This window comes from Lycium ferocissimum, chromosome 5 (genome assembly GCF_029784015.1).
Source record: "Lycium ferocissimum isolate CSIRO_LF1 chromosome 5, AGI_CSIRO_Lferr_CH_V1, whole genome shotgun sequence".
Taxonomy (NCBI): Eukaryota; Viridiplantae; Streptophyta; class Magnoliopsida; order Solanales; family Solanaceae; genus Lycium; species Lycium ferocissimum.
The window spans coordinates 10,025,486-10,046,282 of record NC_081346.1 but is presented as its reverse complement, the minus strand read 5'-3'; the positions used below and the strand labels follow the sequence as shown (position 1 = coordinate 10,046,282).

Below are 20,797 nucleotides of genomic sequence, written 5' to 3'. Positions count from 1 at the left end.
TTTAATAATATTGCAAAATTGTGTCTAAAGTAGAAAATAAAAGAATATAGTTGACTGATAGTAGAATTAAGCACGACGCTTAATTGTAGATTTTTTAACTGATTGTAAATAATTTTTCCTGATCTATAAAATTTTCGATTATCAAAAAAAATATTTACTATTTTTATTTTCTTGGAGATGAACTTGTAATAGTTTTATTTTATTTAAGCACTACAAATAAGTGGGTTACAATTAATATAAATATTTATATTTTTAGAAAGCATATGTACAACTAATTGTTAAAAATGTTTTCATTTTTACAAAGTAGTTATCCAACACGATTTTTTTTTTTTGATAAAATTTATCCAAATATTCTACATGCATCATGCATCTATATAACGTCTCATGTGTTTCAATTATGTCCAAGCACTTTCATTCATGAAAAGTTTAACTTCCTGCTTTGAGCAATAGAAAAATATTAAAATATTTCAAAAGAAGTTGATATAACAAAGAAAATCTTATAGCATACTTAAAGTTTGAATTGTTATATTGTTTTATTCTAATAACTTGAAATAATACTTTGGTTTTTTATTATTAAAACATGAAAATATTATTTGAACAAGAATTTCGGAGTACCGAAAAATTGTGCCTAGATAATGGATTTTGTAATTTAAAAATGGGTTAAGGGGATTATGTCCAAAAATGGATTGTTTTACTTTATTGGAAACAAGGGCATAGTTTGATGACCTTATTGTTCAAAAAAAAAATCAAAAGTTATTTTAGTAGGACTTTTCTATAAGTTCAATGACCATTCGAGGAATTGACTCTTAATTTTTACCGCCAATGTTCTTTTCTTAATTACATTTCAAACAATGGCTAAAGATTAAATAACGGCCAAAAAACTAACCAACCCACGCTGTTTCTATGGTTTATTCAGGGAAGGACCCAAAGTATCAAAGACGGCCCGTTTATACATACAATTTGTAGGCCTTGTAGTTGGAGCCTGGAGGTTATCTATAGGGGGATATTTGCACGATTGTCTTTATTTGGGGGTGATCTTTAATTTTTGTCCTTCGCCTAAAACCCTTGAGTTTCGGGTTTGACCCCTAGCTCAGTCAAAAAAAAAAAATTTAAAAAAAAAAGAAAATCGCAAGGCAGAGTTCTACCTTATAAGGCAGAGTTTGCCTTCAGGCATAAGACAAACTCTGCCTTGCGTTTTTTTAAAAAAAAAAATAAAAAAATTTGACTTAGCGGGGATTCGAACCCGGAACCTTAAGGTATTTTCGGCCACTTTTTTTAGCGAAGGACAAAAATTAAAGACCAACAATTGAAGGGACAAAAATTAAATACCAGTGCCTTTGAAGGGCCAATCCGCGCAAAAAATGATCTATATGTGGATGTCTAGTTATACAATTTATACAATTTGTAGACCTAGTGGATTGTCTAGTTATCCATTTTCATTCGGGCCATTTGCATTTTTGTCCCTCTGTTGTGCTGGTCTTTTTGCCCTTCTTTAATTTTTGTCCTTCAAAATCGAACTTATGTTTAGAGGGGTATAAGTTACGCATTATAATATTTAGAAGTTATGCCAGCGCCCTAAAGAACTTATGCTCCACTAGGCATAAATTTAATTTTGAAGGACAAAAGTTAAAGACTAATCCATTTGAAGGACAAACCGTGCAATAAGACGGGCCATATAATTTTCTGGTCGCGTCCACGACTCAAATTGGAAGAAATTGCACGGTTTGCTCTTTAAATGGCTGGTATTTAGTTTTGTCCTTCAAATGAGCTGTGATATTTGGCCTAAAATACATATATTTATTTATTGTTGTCTCATATTTTAGTATTTTTAATCGTCTTTTGAGTATTAATTATATTACTTTGTGCTTAATATTATATTTTAACTGTGTAGGAATAAAGCGGTGTGAAGATGAAGAGAGTTAGAGAAAAATTGAATAAAATGTGGAAGAAAAATAAAGAAAAACAAAAGAGATGAGACAAGAGTGGGAAACATAATTATTAAGTAATAATTAGTGCACAATTGAATTTTGAAGAAGTAGTACTGGCAGCCAGACACACGAAGACCAACAACCGGAGACAAAGAAATTGGACGCGAGGTGGTGTTTTACTGCATTACACAGTGCAAAGGAAAGGGATTTTTGGAATTAAAAGTCTTCCCAATTTATTTTGGACTCAGTTATTTTATATGGATTTTTTCCTACACCTATAAATAGTTCACAAGACATGTTTTTACAGAACTTTGGATAACTTGAAACCCTTAGTTCAGAACTTTTGACCTAGAGAGAGCTTGGAGCCGTCGTGGAGGCCGTAGTTACAGGGTTTTACCTTCTCTTCTCTGTAATGCTCGTTTTTACGTATTCGGATGATTTGTTATTTTTCCTCCATGTCTATGCGGAGCTAAATTCTTTACTTCTAGGGTTTTGGCCCAAACATGAAAGTTAACGTTTGATTATCGTTTATATATATATTGATTTTCCATCTTTGGGTTATTTATTTATTCTTGATGTTAATTGTTTGATTATTTGACGAAATAGTTAGACACTATCTGTGGCATATGAATTGAACTAGAGATGGGGAATTTGCATGAGTAATAAGAATAAATAAAACTTGTTCGATTAATCATTTCGCTAATGAGGATAGGAATATACTCTTTAGCCTCGCTTGGTTGAATACGGAGATATAAATGCGTTCTTGTTACCTCTGGCGACCATATGAATATAGGCGTTATAGTAGCATCTATAGGCTTGTGAGCAACTCGGAAGATACTCATAAAGTTAACATCAACCCTTCAACTAGTAACCTATAGGTAGTACGATTTGAAGACTCCACTGGGTTATTAGTGGTCATAGCCCTAGATCTTTCTCTTCTCTGGTAAAAATCTATTCTTTCTTGGTTGAAGTTCATTATTTTATTTCTTTATTTTTAGTTAGTTTATAAATATAACTTTGGATTTTATTTCTTGTTTAGATAATTAGCATTAGTTTAATTTAGTAAATAGTTAATCATAAGTCTCCGTGGGTACGATATCTGGACTTTAATCCTATATTACTTGTACGACCGCGCATACTTGCGTGTGCGTTTGGGAGCAATCTTTAATTTGTGCCTATCCAAAATTGAACCAATGCCTAGAGGGACATAAGGGCGCAGGACATAACTTGTGGTATGAGATATTATGATGCGAAAATATAAATTTATTTCCAGCAAAAAAGTTAGTTTATTACGACGGACAAAAATTAAAGACCAACACAAAATAGGACCAAAAGTGCAAATGACCCTTCAAATTGTGTTGGCATTTTGAATGCTTAATAATAGGGGTGTCAATGTATCCTTAAAAATCGACTGGACCGACCGAACCGTACTGTACCGAATCGATTATTAGGTTTCTTTTGATAATACCGTAAATTTTTATATTAAGCTAAAGCAGTACCGAATAATCGGGTAGGTTTTAAATTTTATAAAAATATCGAACCGTACCGATAAATGTATATATTAAAAATATGTTTTTATATTAAATTTAAATATAATAAAGCACTAAATTTATTTCCTTGGACCTTTGGAATATGAAATTATTACAAGCCAACAAGTAATTAAAACCAAAAGTTCCTACTCCCAAACCTATTTTGCTACTGTGTTGAAACTAAATTCAAACTTCGAACATATTCTTAATCTTTTGACTTACAAAGAGTAGTGAGATAATTTTAACTTTCATAACATACCGATTACTAATTGCTAAAAGAGAGGAAGGTTTAGCTTTGACCATATTCTTAATCTTTTGATTTAAAAAGAGCAATGAGATAAATTTAACTTTCATAACATACCAATTACTAAACCGCTAAAACTGGAAAACAAGTATTATGATTTTTGCACAATGCATATCTTTTCACTAGTGTGATTTATATTTTTCTCGTCTTTGCTTAATTTATTTTGTGTTGCTATAAAATAGTGGAATGGATTTCTATTATAAGCATCTTTCATATTCCCTTGATTCTTCAACTTTTAAAAGAAGATATGCCTAGTGAGTTTTGTCAAAGTCTTATGCAAGTATGCATGTTATCACGTTCTAACTTTTACCAGCGATTCTTACATAATGTCTTAAAAAAAACCTAAAAATAACGGAACCGTAGCAATATCGAAGAAAAACCGAGATGATCAGTACGGTTTAGAAAAGTTAAAATTTTGATTATACAAAATAGAGTAACTGAAAAATTAATACGGTATAAATTTTATAAAATAACCGACCGAATTGACACCCCTACTTAATAATGATGTTTTGACAAAGAGTGATTGCTCATGCACTTTCTTATCCAAACACAACAATAGTATCCAATCAACTTAATGTACCTATCCTTAGTATTTTATTACATCTGTATGTGATTTGCATATAATCAATTCCTAATCATATTGTCTTTCTTAATTCGCTGCAAAGTTCTTGAAATAAAATTATATATGACGGTGGTCCCTCTGCCACACAAATGGATAATTCCTAGCATCTAATTGCGACCCACCCACTTCATGGTTCCGAGGCTTCTAAAAAGTGATGGGGAAAGGTCAAGTAAAGAAGGATCCCTTCAACAACCAAACAGATCACTTGACAAATATAGAGGAAGAATTGAGTTTAATTTGTATGCTCATGTGGCTCCGCGAGAAACTGAACTGTGAACAGGCTAATTGTAGTAAGGAAAAGAAAAAAAATAGACCAATTGTAGTAAGGAAAGAAAAAAATACAGACCAATTGTTGTGCATGGTATTTTGGCTATCTAAATTAGATAGAAGAGTTATATACATATATAAGGATCGGGTCTTTATATTTTAATCGTAGGGCCGTCATATGTTCCCCCTAACACCACGAACTGCTCATTTCTTTCTTCAAGCCATGCATATCTTGTTCCATCTTCCTTGAGTTCCAATTCTTTAACATCTGCAGTTCCATTCACATGTTATAAGTAACTAGCTAGAAGTATTACACAAGCAAAAGATTATTGCTGAACAGATACGAGTTAGTTTCTCGTACCAGAAAAGGTGTCATAAGTGTAATCTTTATAGTATGTACAATGACGGCCTTCAGCTTCGGAGTAAGGTGGTCCTAAAACATCCAGTAGGATACAAGGTGTTAGAGCCTTGAAGCAGTGCATATTGCCTCCTGAATCGGGAAATAGAACTGAAGCATTGCATGGTGCAGTGAAATCTGCGTCAACATGAACCTTTGCCAGCCTCATCCCAGATTCCTGCTGCCGACCAGCTGTATTGAAATTTTATAAGAAATGAAAATTTTAAAAATTGTGGTCTTGAACGTACCATAATATTTGCGGTGGATATAAGAATCTTAAAGTTTGTGGTCTTAAAACATATGATATAGCAGTTTTTGCGGCTGTAAAAGCTTCTCATTAAGGAAATATGGAAATGTATCATTCTTTTGGAACGGACTTATAAGAAAATAGTGTCAAATAAAGTTGAACGGAGGGATGTAAATGTGAAAATAGTGTCAAATAAAGTTGAACGGAGCGATGTAAATGTATCTTTCTGGTTGCGATTGAATCATATTTCCCACGCATACCAGTTATTTTTGTGATCGCAGATTTCTATATGGATTGAGAATGCCCAATTCACAAGTAGAATTTGTAGCGGATAGGACTTAAGCGTCCATCCTTCATGTCTTCACCTTTTCCTTATTAATAGTCATTAATGTCAATGGCTTATAATATAAAAAAAATAGTAGTAACCGAAAATGTAAAAGAATTTTATAGTATTAGGTCACCTACAAAATAATCGTAGGTAACAGAAAGAACCTAGATAGTATTATTAAGACAACTAACTTGCTATACATAAATAAACTTGTAGTATTATTGCTAGTGCAAAAATTATTTATAGACATTAGTGTCTATAAGTTAAATCGATTCTCAATTAGTTTCAGCCATGCACTAAAATTCTTGTAAATTACTTGAGTATCATGTTTAAATAGATGCTTAAATAAATATATACAAAATTAAATGATTTTCTTACATTGGTTAAATTGGTCGCGATTCTGCACCCAATCATATGACTTGGCATGCATGGTTCCAAGTAGGAGCTTGCTGAACACAGTCATGCCAGGATGATTATGAAGAGGAATTACCCCTGAAGGTGGCAAACAGAAGATCCCTATCTACAGTTGGGAAAAAAAAAAAAGAGTTAAAAATTGATTAAATTTCCACAGCACCAACAAGCATTTTTTAATTAATTTAAAATATAGTACCGAAAATTTGTTGCATTCGTGGAGCTTAATGTAGGTGACACGAGGAGCTTCCTTGGTTCCAGGACTTGTACTCGAAAATTCCAAACTTGGTGCTGTAAACTTGATATCTTTTGGTTCCAGAATATCTGAGTCAGTGCAAAGTTATAATTAGGCATGTGTTAACAAGCTTGACTCATTAAGTCGCATAGTGGAATGTGAAAGTTCTGAACTAGGGAGAGTACTAGGTCAACAAATAGGGGGAATTAATAAAATGGCTTGTTAATTCCATACACTTGTAAATAAATCATTCACTTGACAAAGTGTCACATCGATCCCCACCCCCACCTTCCAAAAAAGAAATAAAAATACCAAGAGAATGGAAGAAAAGAGTTAACTATACAGTACATGGAAAGGTAAAGAGTTAACAATATGGTATATGGAAAGGTAAGTTGTGATGTAGCAGATTCAAAACGTAAACTTGAGATCTAAATGTTGACATATATATTTAATTCTTTCCACACTTATTTCACCCAAATCTCTTTAGTGGAATATTTTAATATATATAGTTAAAATTATTTATATGATATTAAATCCTCAATATTTTTTGCATGTTTATATCGTTATATTTTAATGAAAATCCTGATTCAATCAACCTGAGTGAGCAAAAGCAGACACACACATACATACCTAGTACCGAGGTTAGTCGTTGGATGTCGGCAGGAGGAGGAACATAACCAGCCTTACCATTAGGAAATACTTGCTTGCAAGTGTCATACAACTTTTGAACCATATTCTTCCTTGATCTCTTTCCCATCTTTCTCTTTTCGGTTTCCTTTTTCGTTTTCTTCATCATCTTCTTAGATAAACGAGAATAAGATGATCCTGGCAGGCTTCTTTTACTTAGCAAAATCCTCCCAATATTCATGCAGGAAAATTAAATAACAAGTGCCTGCTGTTGATCCAAAGTTTATAAACTCAAAAAAATAACTTAATTGAACACAGCTAAGAGCGAATTCTGAACAAATTAAATTTGTGAACTAGTTGTTCTTGATTTGCTGCAAATCTTTGATGGGAAAATATGTTGTGGGGCTGGTGAAGATAGGTACGTAGCAGCCAGGGTGGTGGGGGTTTGTTTGATAGCTGTAAAATGACGGGGATTTTATAATGGAATTATTATGTATTTCGTTTCAATTTGTTTAAATTTTTTTTTTTAATTCGTCTTTAAAATAAATGATCTCTTTTTTAATTTGAAAATAAATTCACTTTTGAATGATTTATTGCTACATAAATTTTCAAAGCTTATTTTGAACCACAAGTTTTAAAAGTTTTTCCTCTTTCTTAAATGTCGTGCTCAGTCAAATGGGTTCATATAAATTGAAACGGAGGGAGTATAATTTATTTTTACGATATATTACTGTTTTGGAAGTCAAAGATTACTAAAACCAGGGGCCACGCAAAACCATTACTATGTGCTACCAGGACCAGATGTAGTGGATTTTTATCCATCTGGAATGGTCTTTCCCATTAAAACATTTGTACTAATCACCATTTGACAAGTTTCATTACTAATTTCCATGGCTTCGCACATCATAGTGACCTCACATGACATGATGAATTGCATACTTCTTTCGAGCAAGCTTCCTCAATCAGTTCATTTTGAATTACGGAATATTTTTTATCAGAAGTGTTTTGGATTTTAATTAAACATATATTTCAGTTTGTCGGTTGAGTTGCTGGAACCTGTTTAGCAATTCTTATATTCTTTATTAATTCTTTGGTCATGTTTTATAATCATTATACATGACTTTATGTCCAAAATGAGTTTTTCATGCCTAGAATTCAATTATGCTTTCGTCCACTTGAATGTTCGATATATAAATTCGTCAATTCAATATTTTTTTAAATTTCCACGTTAAAAAAGGAGGTGAAAGATACCAGAAACTCAAGTTGCTTAGCTTAGGCACCAATCATACAAGCCCTCAAATCAGCTCCGACTAGACAAATCATGTGTATGTTTAGCTTTAAACTAAAACTAGCTAGTGGTGTTCATGTAGAATTGGAGGTGAATGTCTAACCGAATTTGTATCAGATTATCAAAAGTTTGTCAATTGAAATCGATAAATAAGATGCTCTTCTTTTGGTTAGACAAATATATCTTCGTCAGTCGTTGAGTAAAGGAAGAGTTGTTAATTATTATTATTATTTTATATAGTTTTTCACACGAAAGTATAATTACTTATCTCACATTTATTGTTTCTACACGAAATTATAATTACTCATCTAACATATCAACAGATCGAATTAGTAACCTCTTGTAATAGCTTACTTGCAACTTTTCATACTAATTTTCCCCATGTCATGCTTAATTTATTCAAATGTCATAGAAGGATTAAAAAGTCCGTACTATTCTTAGATAAATATGTGAATGCGTCTATGTCTAGAATTGTCCTCTACAGCTCTAGTACAATTGGTCAGCATACTGTTAAAAAAAGACTAATCCACATAAAAACAACTCAAATAGAGATACTGAAAGGAAAATATTCAATTTCACCAAATACGGTTAAATTCAAATCAGAAATTTTCCCCCAATTCTATTGGATGTCCCTGAAGGGGCATTATAAAGATAAGATTGAGCTGGATCAGGCTCAATTTTAAACTATATCTAGATAACTTTCATAGCAAAATTTTCCTTTGCAATTAGTGCTCTTCACGCAATCAACCAAATGATAAGAGTGAAAAAGAAAAAGGAACTGCCCAAAGAATACGGGAGCGATTCTAAAGTAGCTGATGCGTGGATTTGGCCTTTGCATCAAAAACCTTCTGTCAGTGCAAAAACTCTTCCTGCCAAAGGCGGAGGTATTGCAGAAATAGCCTCCTGAATTACCTGATACGGAAAGTAACTATTAGGGGAAGATAATTAATCGATAAAACTTAGGAAGACGAAATGGTTCCACTCTTTCCTAACACACTTTTAGGTTCCAAATCTAAAATGTACGAACAGCATTAATGTTGTAAAAACAAATGATACAAATAAACATACTAAGTGGTTGCTATTAATTGGTTTTTGAAAGAATGAAAAGACCACAAAGGTGGATTACAAACAATATAGTAAAGACAGACATAAGAAATCAAACACAGTTGAGCTCCACTTCTACCATAAATACCTACATTCCACAGACAAACAAAAGAAAGTAAAATTTTGAGAGTATCCCATGATCAAGGAAATATTGCTGGACTTCTTAGGAAAGCTCAAACAAAGTATCCCGTGATCAAGGAAATATTGCTGGACTTCTTAGGAAAGCTCAAACAAACTAGTTTATAGAAGCTCTGCAAATCAATGGTACTTGGTTTAGAATTGGTGAGGGGCTTTGTGTGTGTGTGTGTCATGAGAGAGAGAGAGAGAGAGAGAGAGAGAGAGAAGCTTACATCCAACTGATAGCGGGCCGAAAAGTGGATTAAAAGGATTGCTTTGTTCTGAAATCTGTCTGCCAAATCAATAATCTGGTAGGATGTCATCAAAGCATAAAGAATTGTATATCAGACTCCTAAATATTTCTATAACACGTTCAGGATTTTAGTTTTCATTCTTCCAGTAAAATCTTGAGGTTAATAAAAAGGGAATATCAGGAAATGATGCAAAACGGGCTCTATAACACGTTCAGGATTTTAGTTTTCATTCTTCCAGTAAAATCTTGAGGTTAATAAAAAGGGAATATCAGGAAATGATGCAAAAGGAACCACCTCAGACAGATGAGTATGTCCATATTCTCTTGCGTTATCAGCTGTTGTTTTGTCCTCCACATAAGTGCTCTGTAGAAGAATTACAAAGAAGAACTTAAATGCTCTAGAACCAGTAATATTGATAAGGCAAATTGAACAAAAGATCTTCCCACTGACAGTTTTATTGTACCAGCTATGATGTTATCACTTGCGTAAGAGTGAGCACATGTAATGATACTACTCCGAACAAAGTAATTAGTAAAAGATTAATAGGTTAATTAGTTAATCCAAGTGTGTCGTCATCATAAGGGTAAGTGATACATACTAGTCAGCTACTTTATAACAACTCCAACTATGTCCTCCATAAGTTGATGATTGGATTATACAGAAAATGATTAGAAGACCTACTAAAAACTCAGGAAAGTGTCTAAGTTGAAGATGACAAGATACGAATGTTAAAAATCACAAAGTCCTCAATGTCTTACATCATTCTCCCTGCAGTTTTTGCTAAAATTTAAGAAAGCTACTGGAGGCATTAGAAGTCCAGATAGTATAAAACTATAAATTAGATATGGACCAGAAGTAGAACCACATAAACCTCACCATGAAAATAGTTTCTTTCAAGGGAGATAAAAATAGCTGCAACGAGTCACAGAAGTTGAGCGTCATGTTACAGACAAGGTACATTTTTTTGTTTGGCAAGTGTAAAAGACAGGGAATTCACCTCCATTATGAGGATTTTTGCCCTCAAAACATCAACATTTTCGGAATCCTTAATGAAGTCTGACATAGTATCTCCTGTAAATGCAATTTCCGGTGCTGTTGTAGTGTATGTGATCTGTCAAAATCAAAGCTAATATTTGTCATACATAAGATATGCAGGAATTTTGTTGCAGATACATTCTTGTGCAAGGTTATATACCAAACAGGCTGCACAGGTGCACCTGGGTCTGAAAGGAATTGCTCAATGTAAAAGCATACAAACTGTTTAAGCCATATAAAGGTCAAAAAAGGATTAAATCCTCAAAATTCGTCCAGAAGTTTTTGAAAGAAATATGGTCAGCCCATTGCAGAGAGATTCTTATAATTTTTAGTTGGTACAGAAAAGAAAAAAGTAAGCAAAGAAGGAAGAAAGTAAGAGAATAGTAATTTATATAGTATAAAGATTCTTCGGCTGTTTGGTCCAGCAAAAGTACATTCCAACCTCATGAAGCTTACCAGAACCAATAGGATGTACAGATAAGGTAAAAAGGTAAAGAGATTGTCCATTGTGATAGTGAGGCTGTCATTAACATTGTCAAGACCTGATAATTCACGAGCATGAAAAGCATATAGAGTTGACTATAATTTTGTCTGTGACTGGACCTTGGATGGGATTATTTGACTTCACTATGTGCCTTCCTTGCTCCATCTTGCGGATATTTTTACAAAGGCCCTACCTGGTCCTCACAATCAGTCCATTTTTTTCAAGTTGGACCCCCCTCCAACTAGGGAGGTGGGGTGGGGTTGAATGCCTTATACATTTAGTTTAATACTCGTACAATTAGTTTTAATCATTCTGCAATCTATAACGTAACTTAACTAGCTTAGGGGGTTGTAAAATGTATTGGGTTCTTGTACCGGGTTACTGGGTCGCTTATTTGATCACCACCATATAAAGTGCTCAGATATTCTAGAAGTGGTCCGAATAGTCAACTTCCCATTTTTCATTTACGTTCTCCCAAGCCTGTCATCTTCCCTCTACACGAAAATCTAGTTCCATATTTTTTAAAAGGAAAAGTTATGGATCAAACAACAAAATAATAAGCGTTGCCGCCACTACGAAACCTTAGTCCCATGAAATCTCACATTTTGATGGATGTTTATGTGAAGGGTTAGCAGACACAATAAAGTACTTTTGAAGCAATGGCTGATCTAGGTTTTCGAGCAAATAATGAAAACAAGTGAACAACTTCTCCAACCACAAGAAGTTGCACATAAGGCCTAGAGCCAACTGAAGTGAGAGAAAACTTGGGAGAGCAAGGTTCAAATTCCAGCTGACACAACGCTAGGTGATTTCTCCCCATCTAAATATGTGTGCTAGTGGAAGGTAGTAAGTAGGTGGAATAGTTGAGGTGTGCACAAGTGGACCAGACACGTCGTTATCAAGCAAATAAAAACAAAAACTTCTCAAACCACAAGAAGTTGAAATCCACCGAAAGTAGCGTCCAAACTCCAAGAGACCTTGGGCTGGAGCTTAAACCAGCCTTGAGAAACTAATGCAATCAGATAAATTTCTATTCAACTATGATATCATGACAGACCTCCACACCTGATAACTTTAACTTCTTAATCTCATCTCCTAGAAGGCCAACATATTCTTGCTTAAGCTTCTGCTTCACTGAATATACTATATAACCCTGCAATATACCATAAAGACAAGGTGATTAAAACCTCAAATAGACACCAGTAATATATGTAGAGATCAAAATGCAAAGGCCATAGCATTCTACTGTAGCAGCTGCTTCCTCTCGTACAAAGCACAAAGCCTATTTTGTGCTTCAAATCCACTTTATACCCCCAAAAAAGAAGCATGGGTAGGGAAACTAAGCAATAGAAGCTCATAGCATTAAGGAAAGTACTCAACCTGGCTAGGAATGACATGATAAGTCTTAAATGCTCTAACTTTAAGATCCTTCCTCAAGTAGAATTCTTCTCCTGAGTATGCACAAAGATGTATTCACTTAAATTGAGAAATAAGACCTAACTCCAACTTTGTAATAACTAATTAAATAGGAGAGCAATCAACAATACAAGTAGATTTTTACCCACGTCCAAACCAATCAAAGTATGGTTCAATTCTGAGTGATCCATAGATCGGTGAGCTTCAAAAAGCTTCTCGACACTTTCTTTGATAACTTTTGGTACAATAATAGTAGGAGGTTGCATTCTGTAAAGGGAACGAGTTGCAACATACATAGGTAGTCCTCCTATGTGGTCCATGTGGCCATGAGAGATGAAAAGGAATTGCTGGGAGATGGCACGCTGAGGGCACTTGCCAATATCAAAGGCTAAGTTAAGTGAGGGAACTATTATGCACGTCTCATGACCTGCTATTGATAACCCTTCTATTGAGTATCCTTCAATCTGCAAGCCCCTTTCCCTCTTCTGGCTACTGTTACCCCTCCGATTTGAATTGATCGATTCAGAATCTTTCATTGTTTTATTCTCCATTTTACGTAACACTGATGGACTTCAATTCTGGAAGAAACTAGAACAGAGGAATAGATAAGGAGCAGATAATAAATGAAGCACACTATACACTTTGTTTTTTCTTTTTTCATTTTAAAAGTAAAATTTAAATATTATCAATGAAAGCATTCAGTACCAAGCTAGTACTGGAATATTACAGAGTACGGAATCCTTTATATCTATAAGGATTCCAGAAAATAAGAGTTAGCATCAGCTCCTTAGAATAGTCAGCATTGCCACACTTTTAGGACACTACACACTTGCTCTTAACAATTAATATGACAGAATATTCGAGAATAAGTTACACGGACTCGTCACTTTGGGTGCCGTCCCCGTCCCGGATACGGTCAATCACATAGGGATACTTTGACCGGAGTCCGTCGACAAATTTGAGATTTTGATTTCTCAAAATTAAAATAAAACAGATTTAAGATTAAAAAAAAATGACATACCTTCAATATTATAGTATTTTTATCTCATTTTTTCTGCTTCATGTTTCAGATAAACCAAGAATACAAGATTGTTGAGTTCGGATGGCAGAGACCAGAGAGAAGCAATGATATGGAGAGTTTGTTTCCGGGCTTGGATGGCTTACTCTTCCAATCTTGAGGAAAGAAAGAAGATACAGTGAAAGAGACGACCTAAGAGGCTAGAATTTTGCTCTGTAAAAAGTTTGCTCGGTAAAAGCTTGAAAACAAGTTTGGTGAAGAAGACGATACAGCTGGAGGAGACGTACGTATAGGCTTGTAGCAGCTAAATTAGGGCTCCTAAAGTCTTAATTATATTAACCTACTAAAGTGACCCCTTTATTTTTTATATATGCTATTTTTATTCCTTCTATTTTTCATTATATGTTAGTTATGACACAAAATTGAAAGACTCCTAATTATGCTATTTATAAATGTTTCTTTCTCATACAATATAGGGATAATTTGTAATTAATTATTAGCATGTTAATTTTTTAATCACACAAAAGCACGGACAAATTTATTGGTTGTATATAATAAAATTGGCCCCTTTGTACAAAGGATTATTATTGGAACGTATAATTTAAATTATTAATTGTTGTAACTTATACTCTCTCTGTTTCAATTTATGTGGACCTTTTCGGAGTATGAGGGTCAAACTTTATAACTTTGACCGTAAATTTTGATATAGATTTTTGAAATTTGTAAAAATAAAATTTATATATTTAGAAACTACATAAAAATTACTTTAAGTCATGATAATCTATAATTCAAATAATTTAGAAAAAAATGTAAGATAACGTGGTCAAAAAATCACCTCGCAGACTCCCCAAATAATAACGGGTTCACATAAATTGAAACAGATGGAATAGTATTTTTTACATAATTTCAAATATGTAATTTGATAATGAATTGAAAATAACTTAGAAAATGACAAAGAACAATAATCGAGCATTTTAGATAACTTTATCAAGAATGAGAGAATTTAAGAGCATTTAATCTATATTAATTAAAATTATTTAGGAGCAATAACTAATATTATTTAGGAGCATTTTCTTTTACTTTACATTTGATTCTTTTAATTATATTTATTCTATTGCAATATACTTTTAATATTTAGTCGCTATTTTGTTGTGTTCGTAGGAGAATGGAAGAATAATGCCCATCTTGGAGAATGAAAGATTGAATTATACAAATATACATGTAAGTTTTCCATAAGAATATCTCTCAAAATTTGTAATATCTTTATAGCTATATTTTTTATATAATTTTGAATTTTCTTAGCCGAATCCCCGCATCCGTATTCATAACTGGATACGCACCGCCGAATCTTAAAATTTAAATTTTGCCGAAGTCTACACTCGAATCCGTACCCGTATCGGATACCCGCACCCGAGTCCGTGTAACTTAGTCTAATACAATGATAAATATATCATCTTTATTTCTGCTTAAGGGAAGTATACACAGGGACTCGAAGTCTCACGCCTAGGTCAAGAGGTATGAATTTTCTACGCATTTATGCACAAATAACTCTGAAAAAATAACTTTGGAACTAACAACAGAGTGTATGAATTGTTTGTATATTAATCTCCGCCAGTTATTCTCCACCAGTTATATTACCGAGGACATGACCTTAAATAGGAGGGCATAAAAAACTCAGATTAGGGTAGAAAGCTAGTAGATAGCCTCATCTATCTTTTCATATTAGTAGTCGCATTATCGCGCTATAATTTCTTGTGCTTTGATTTCTGCTACTATTTGTTATTTCCTGTACTCTGATTATCTTATTTTATCTGTGATATCTATTGTCCCTTTGCAAACTGCTTCATCATGGCTTAGCCGCTTTCGTCATTTTCATTTTTATATCACTTTGAATTTCTTAGCCTATCGGACCTCTTTTTATGCTTTCTATTGAGCCGAGAGTCTTTCGGAAACAGTCTTCCTACCTTGATAGGAATAAGATCTACGTACATTCTACTCTCTCCAGACCTCACGTTGTGAGATTTCACTGGGTGGTTGTTATTGTTGTAATACAATCATACAAACTTCAGCATTTATTTATCACAACTCAATGCATTCTTTGTAAAACTCACCATTGAGCTTAATTAAATATTACTCCTAGTTTCCTACCAATTTGTCACAAACAAAAAATGAAAAATAAAAACATGCTTGAATAATTATAATCTATCTTATATTAATCATTAGAAAGAGGTGAGGGGAGAGACTTACAGTATACGAAGGAGAAGCTTTCACTGAATTTGGGTTTTAGCGGTTAGGATTTCCCAAGTAGGGCAAAGTTTTCTAATCGTTGAGGAAGAAGACGGTTGTGGGTTTTTGACCCGTGGATTTGATCAAAATCACTAAAGTGGTCCCTTATGTTTGAGGTAGGTTTAACATGATTCTTTAAATCTATTTTTGGGCTGTTGTGGACCTTTACGTTTATAAAAATGAGTCTAATTGTAAAAAAGAAAATATCGAGAAAAAGCACACCAAACTAACATTGAAAAGTGCATTGAACCAAATGGATTTGGATTCCCTCCAGTAGGAGATCTCCAGTTCCTCCAGTTCTACCCTAGATGAGATAAAAATGGTGGATACTTAAATGCAGAATTTGGTGTTTTCTCATGGATTCCACAATTTTTGTCGTTGGGTTTTCTTCTTCTCTTGTTGTTCTTATAATTGTGATCTTCAATTGACGCTCCTTGAGATTGGGTTTTCTCTTGTTGCTTTATAATTGTAGTCTTCAGATGAAAATTGGATTTTCTTTTTCTGTTGTTGCTCTTTGAGATTCTTCCTCTTGCTAATGTACATGGGAACTTCAGATTTAAATAATACTAGATAATGGCGAGCCCGTGCAAGTACGGGCCCAACATGGAAAATAAGATAGTTTAATATTTCATGTATCATAATTTACGTGATACATTTTTTTTTTAATTTGTCGCGATAAAAAAATATCAATTTTAATTTTATTTGCAGAAGTAACTTAACTTTATTAAATAATTTACAGTCCACACAAATATTTAAAACTTGCTTTGGACTTTACATTTTAAAATCCTGTGCCTAATCAAATGATGTCATATAAATTGAGATGGAGTGAGTAATGAAAACAATTATAATTCAAATAGCATTCTTATAGTCCTAAATTCCAAGTACAACTCTCTCATATATAGTTGAAATGAAAAAATTATGAACTTACTGTCATAAATTAATGTCAAAACTATGTAATTGTCTCTTGTCTTTTATATGGTTAAGGAATTTGTCTATCACAATTTAAGAGTAAAAAGTTAACTATAAATTATTATGGTTAAGTTGATTTTTTAATTAATTTCAATTTTCAAAAAATAGTCCATTATTTAAATAAATATCTCTCTTTCTCTCTACCGAACCAAATCCATAAATTATATCTTTGAAAACATAAAGGTATTATAAGTTAATTACTTTTTATTTTAAATTGTCCATTATTGTGATTTATAATATTTTTTATTTAATTTTTAAATATAATTATTCAAAAACGTAAAGATTTTATATCCAAATTTATTTAAAGTAGTAAAGATTTTAAATTCAATTTCTAAATAATTTATTTAAAAATAGAACAATTACATGCAAAATTATAAAGGCCAAATAGCCGCTTTTTTTCTTTAATTAAAGTAACAATCCATGTTTGAATTATGATTATGTATTTGGGGGTTTGGGAAAAGTGGGGTCCGTGAAATGATATAAGCTGAGCCTACAGTGCAAGCAAGAATTCAGCAATATGAGCTTCTATTGAAAATAAGGACACCTAAAATGTGAGAGAGCTATCCGCGTCTTTAACCTAAATTCTTAACTATACATTGCCGGTTTTAGTCCTTCTATTCAAAAAACTTATCAAAGTCTCTATCTATTTTTTTTTTTGACTCATAAACCTGTGAGATTAATCGTCGATACTTTGTTTCTTCTTTTTTCCTCGACTTCCTCCGTTTTAAAAAAATTTTTCCCCGAATCTTATTACCTTTCTTTTCTTCTTAAACACTACTAAAATCCGGTAAGAACCGACGGAAAAAACTAATGGAAAAAACCGAGCGGATAGACGGACGGATTCCGGTTTTTTTAATAATTTTTTTAAATATTTGGACTACGTCGATTATTTTTTGCATAAAAATGCGCGAAAAAATATAATTATTTTTTATATTATTTTCTAAAATAAAACAATGAAACGGAGTCGGTCTTTTATTTTTATTTTTTTTTTATTTTTTTTAAAAAACCGACGCGGAGACGGACTGCGTCTAGTTTTTAGAGCGAAAAAAAATAGTATAAATTAAATCAATGTAAGTATATGAACAAAAAAAATATCGGTGGTCTAGTGATAAAGCCCTTTAATGCCTTAAAGGAACATGCCGGGTTCGATTCCAAGTTCTACATTTCATTCTTTAATTTTCAAAAAAAAAAAAAACCGACGGTCCTGGTTGGTTTTTAGTCGGTTTTTAAGCCTTGATGTCGGTTCGAAACGCGAGAGAGAACTTAAGGAAAAAAGTTGAGGTTAAAGAATGAACTTGAGAGAAAAAGAAGCAGGGAGAGAGAAATATATGTTTGAGGAATGGTTTAACGATTAATCTCACGAAAATTTATGATTTTGTACGATGTTTGTATAAAAAAATAGACGGAGATCAAATTTGATAAGTTTTTGGATAGTTAAAGGACTAAAACTGAAGTGTATAGTTGGGGACAAAAGCTTTTTTAAAATGTAAGAAGGGGACATAGGGCCTGCCACAATGGACACGTCTTGAGGAGTCAAAATAAAGTTGAAGAATGATTTATTTGCCCTTTTAAAGTTTGATGATCGACGATCCTTATAAAACCCATTTATATATTAAATATGAAATTTTAGTTTTAATATGGTTTTTAACGGTTTTGGTTAAAATCAAAATCAAACCAAAAATTTAATCAAACCGAATAAAAAAATTGACATTTGGTTTGGTTTGATTTCGTTTTAAATTTTAAAAATCGATAATATTTGTTTTGATTATGATTCTATTAAAAAATAACCGAATAAATAACCGAACCAAATTGATAAATTATATACATAAATATTATAATTATTTATACGTATAATATTAGTTTTTCATAAATAATTATAAATATTTTATACCTTTTAATCATTAATTTGATTTTTGATCTACTTATTTCACACGATTGTTTAAGGCTCATATTTTTAAGATTATGTCCAAGTCCATGTCTTTAAGTCTTTTTAACTCTTTAAGTGTTAAGTGTAAAACTACTAACAGAAGCTCACGTTAGAGTTTAATGTCTTTAATTTAAATTTTTAGCCTTTTTTTGTCAGTCATTTGATTTTAGGTTGTTTCTTTTTTTCTTTCTCTTTTTTCCCGAATTTATACCTTTCTTTTTTTCTTGTCTATATGAATCCTAAACTTTTAATATTTTTCATATGAAAAGGATAGAGGTTGTAGATGAGGTTCCTATAAAAGATACCTCAACTATAAATTTCTTTGGAACTCAAGCACGTATGGTAATGTCCTAATACTTCTTCCGTGGGTAATCCTCCTAAAAAAAAAAAAAAAAAAAGCCTTAGTGGATAATGATAGAAAAACTTTTCAATCATTACACAAAGTTTTTTTAATAAAATGGGAGAATTGAGGGCAAAATGCAAGTATTGCCCTAAAGTTTGGGATCATTACACAAAGTTTTTTTATTTCATATATTTTCATTTTAATTTTAGATAGTCTTTATGTTTAAATAATATGTATGCTTGTAACAATAACTAAAAGCTCCTATCCTCTACTTTATTTCCAGTTATGTGTATTAAGATGACAAAAATGGTGCACCCACTACTATTAGTTTTTATATATGTAATAGTTTTAATTTTTAACTTGAGTTGTCACTATTAGTGATAATCTTTCTATGATGTATGTTCCACCTTAAACTATAAATAAAAATTATCGTTTGGAACAAAAAAAAAAAAGACATGTCTTTTTCATGTTTTTGATTAATCACAAACCAAAAAATCCAAACCGACAAACCAAACCGATGGTTATTATTTTATTTGATTTAATTATGGTTTTAGACATTTAAAAACCGAAATTTAATTATGATTTTAATTAATAACCGATCCAAATCGAACTATGAACAACCCTTTACACAAGTACCGTTGCATCCTTGCTCTGTCTTCTGGATTTGGGAAAGGTCTTTTGTTGGCAGTGAGGAAAGAGGAAGAGAGAGGAGAGAGAACTGTTGGGTAGCCATAGTTAATATCATTTAGTTAACAAAATGAATTTGGTCCATCAGATAGTAAATGGGACACGTGTATCTCATCTAGGGTAGAACTGGAGGAACTGGACAGATTGGAGGGGATCCAAATCCGAACCAAATGATCTCGAGTCACTTGAAAAGCTAATAATTTTTTAAAATTTGATGTTGAGTTTTAAAAAATTGATTATATTTGGTTTCATTTTAAATCATAAAAAAATCGAATCAAGCCGATAAAATACATATACATGCTTTATAAAACTATATATACCTCTAAGCTTGATCACCAAATGGTCCAAATACTCAAAATCGTGGAAAATTTGTTTCTTTGCTCGTTTTCCTAATTTCACACAATGTTCCTATTTGTGGTCTAATTAACTATGAAAATGTTGGTAGTATCTGTAATTCATATTTTTCCAGTTTGATTTTTGTTGAAGAAACTTAAAGTGCTATTTTGATTTTTTTTTTTTTAATAACAACTCATTATATGTATTAATGTATGTACTATTTTAACACTGGTACTCTTAGTTTGGGTAAAAGGGGAAGAAATTAAAGGAGCAAGATACTACAAACAAATAAAAAAATTGACAACAACGTACCAACTTTTAACGTATGCAAAAGTAACTAGAAGAAATGAGCTGCTGCTTATTCTTGGACTTTGAGTAATGAATTGGAGGAGAATCATATGATTAAGTCTCTTGTACTTTTACGGTATTTTATAGTATTAGTTATTTTTTCTAACATAATTTGATTTTTCTATTTATCATGTTCACAATTTCTATGATGATGATGATCAAGAAGAAATTGTACAAAACACATCAATTATATGATTAAGTAGTCCACTCCACTTTGACTCTCCAATGACCCGTAGGACAAGGCTCAAATAAAATTCGAGGAGGCTGGCTAAATGCTAAGCCTTTTTGTC

At 32.4% G+C, this 20,797-nt stretch overlaps 2 protein-coding genes across 5 annotated transcripts; both read right to left on the bottom strand.

Annotated features, from left to right (window-relative positions):
* Positions 1–4,720: 4,720 nt before the first annotated feature.
* LOC132055911 (plant cysteine oxidase 2-like) lies at positions 4,721–7,360 on the bottom strand. Its single transcript, XM_059447932.1, has 5 exons — positions 6,899–7,360; positions 6,233–6,357; positions 6,001–6,142; positions 5,012–5,239; positions 4,721–4,918 (listed from the first exon to the last, which is right to left on the bottom strand). The coding sequence occupies exons 1-5, from the start codon at positions 7,134–7,136 to the stop codon at positions 4,803–4,805; spliced, it is 849 nt and encodes a 282-aa protein (XP_059303915.1). The 5' UTR covers positions 7,137–7,360; the 3' UTR covers positions 4,721–4,802.
* Positions 7,361–8,735: 1,375 nt separating this feature from the next.
* LOC132055909 (nuclear ribonuclease Z) lies at positions 8,736–13,890 on the bottom strand. Of its 4 annotated transcripts, none has more exons than XM_059447928.1 (9): positions 13,615–13,890; positions 12,739–13,181; positions 12,558–12,628; positions 12,235–12,330; positions 10,656–10,769; positions 10,535–10,570; positions 9,953–10,021; positions 9,638–9,712; positions 8,736–9,095 (listed from the first exon to the last, which is right to left on the bottom strand). In XM_059447928.1, exons 2-9 carry the CDS (start codon positions 13,142–13,144, stop codon positions 9,021–9,023), a joined length of 942 nt encoding a protein of 313 aa, XP_059303911.1. In that variant the 5' UTR covers positions 13,145–13,181; positions 13,615–13,890; the 3' UTR covers positions 8,736–9,020. The 4 variants fall into 4 exon arrangements, with proteins under 4 accessions (XP_059303911.1, XP_059303912.1, XP_059303913.1 ...); XM_059447929.1 differs by having other exon boundaries at positions 12,739–13,171; XM_059447930.1 differs by lacking the exon at positions 10,535–10,570.
* Positions 13,891–20,797: the final 6,907 nt, after the last annotated feature.

Excerpts from the sequence above, each read along its gene's own strand:
- LOC132055911 (XM_059447932.1), bottom strand. The coding sequence starts at position 7,136 with ATGAATATTGGGAGGATTTTGCTAAGTAAAAGAAGCCTGCCAGGATCA. Across the intron at positions 6,358-6,898 it reads ACGACTAACCTCGGTACTAG|ATATTCTGGAACCAAAAGAT; the intron begins GTATGTATGTGT and ends GCACTGACTCAG. Across the intron at positions 5,240-6,000 it reads TCGCGACCAATTTAACCAAT|CTGGTCGGCAGCAGGAATCT; the intron begins GTAAGAAAATCA and ends ATTTCAATACAG.
- LOC132055909 (XM_059447928.1), bottom strand. The coding sequence starts at position 13,144 with ATGGAGAATAAAACAATGAAAGATTCTGAATCGATCAATTCAAATCGG. Across the intron at positions 12,629-12,738 it reads TTTGATTGGTTTGGACGTGG|GAGAAGAATTCTACTTGAGG; the intron begins GTAAAAATCTAC and ends GTGCATACTCAG. Across the intron at positions 10,022-10,534 it reads TGAAAGAAACTATTTTCATG|AGCACTTATGTGGAGGACAA; the intron begins GTGAGGTTTATG and ends ATTCTTCTACAG.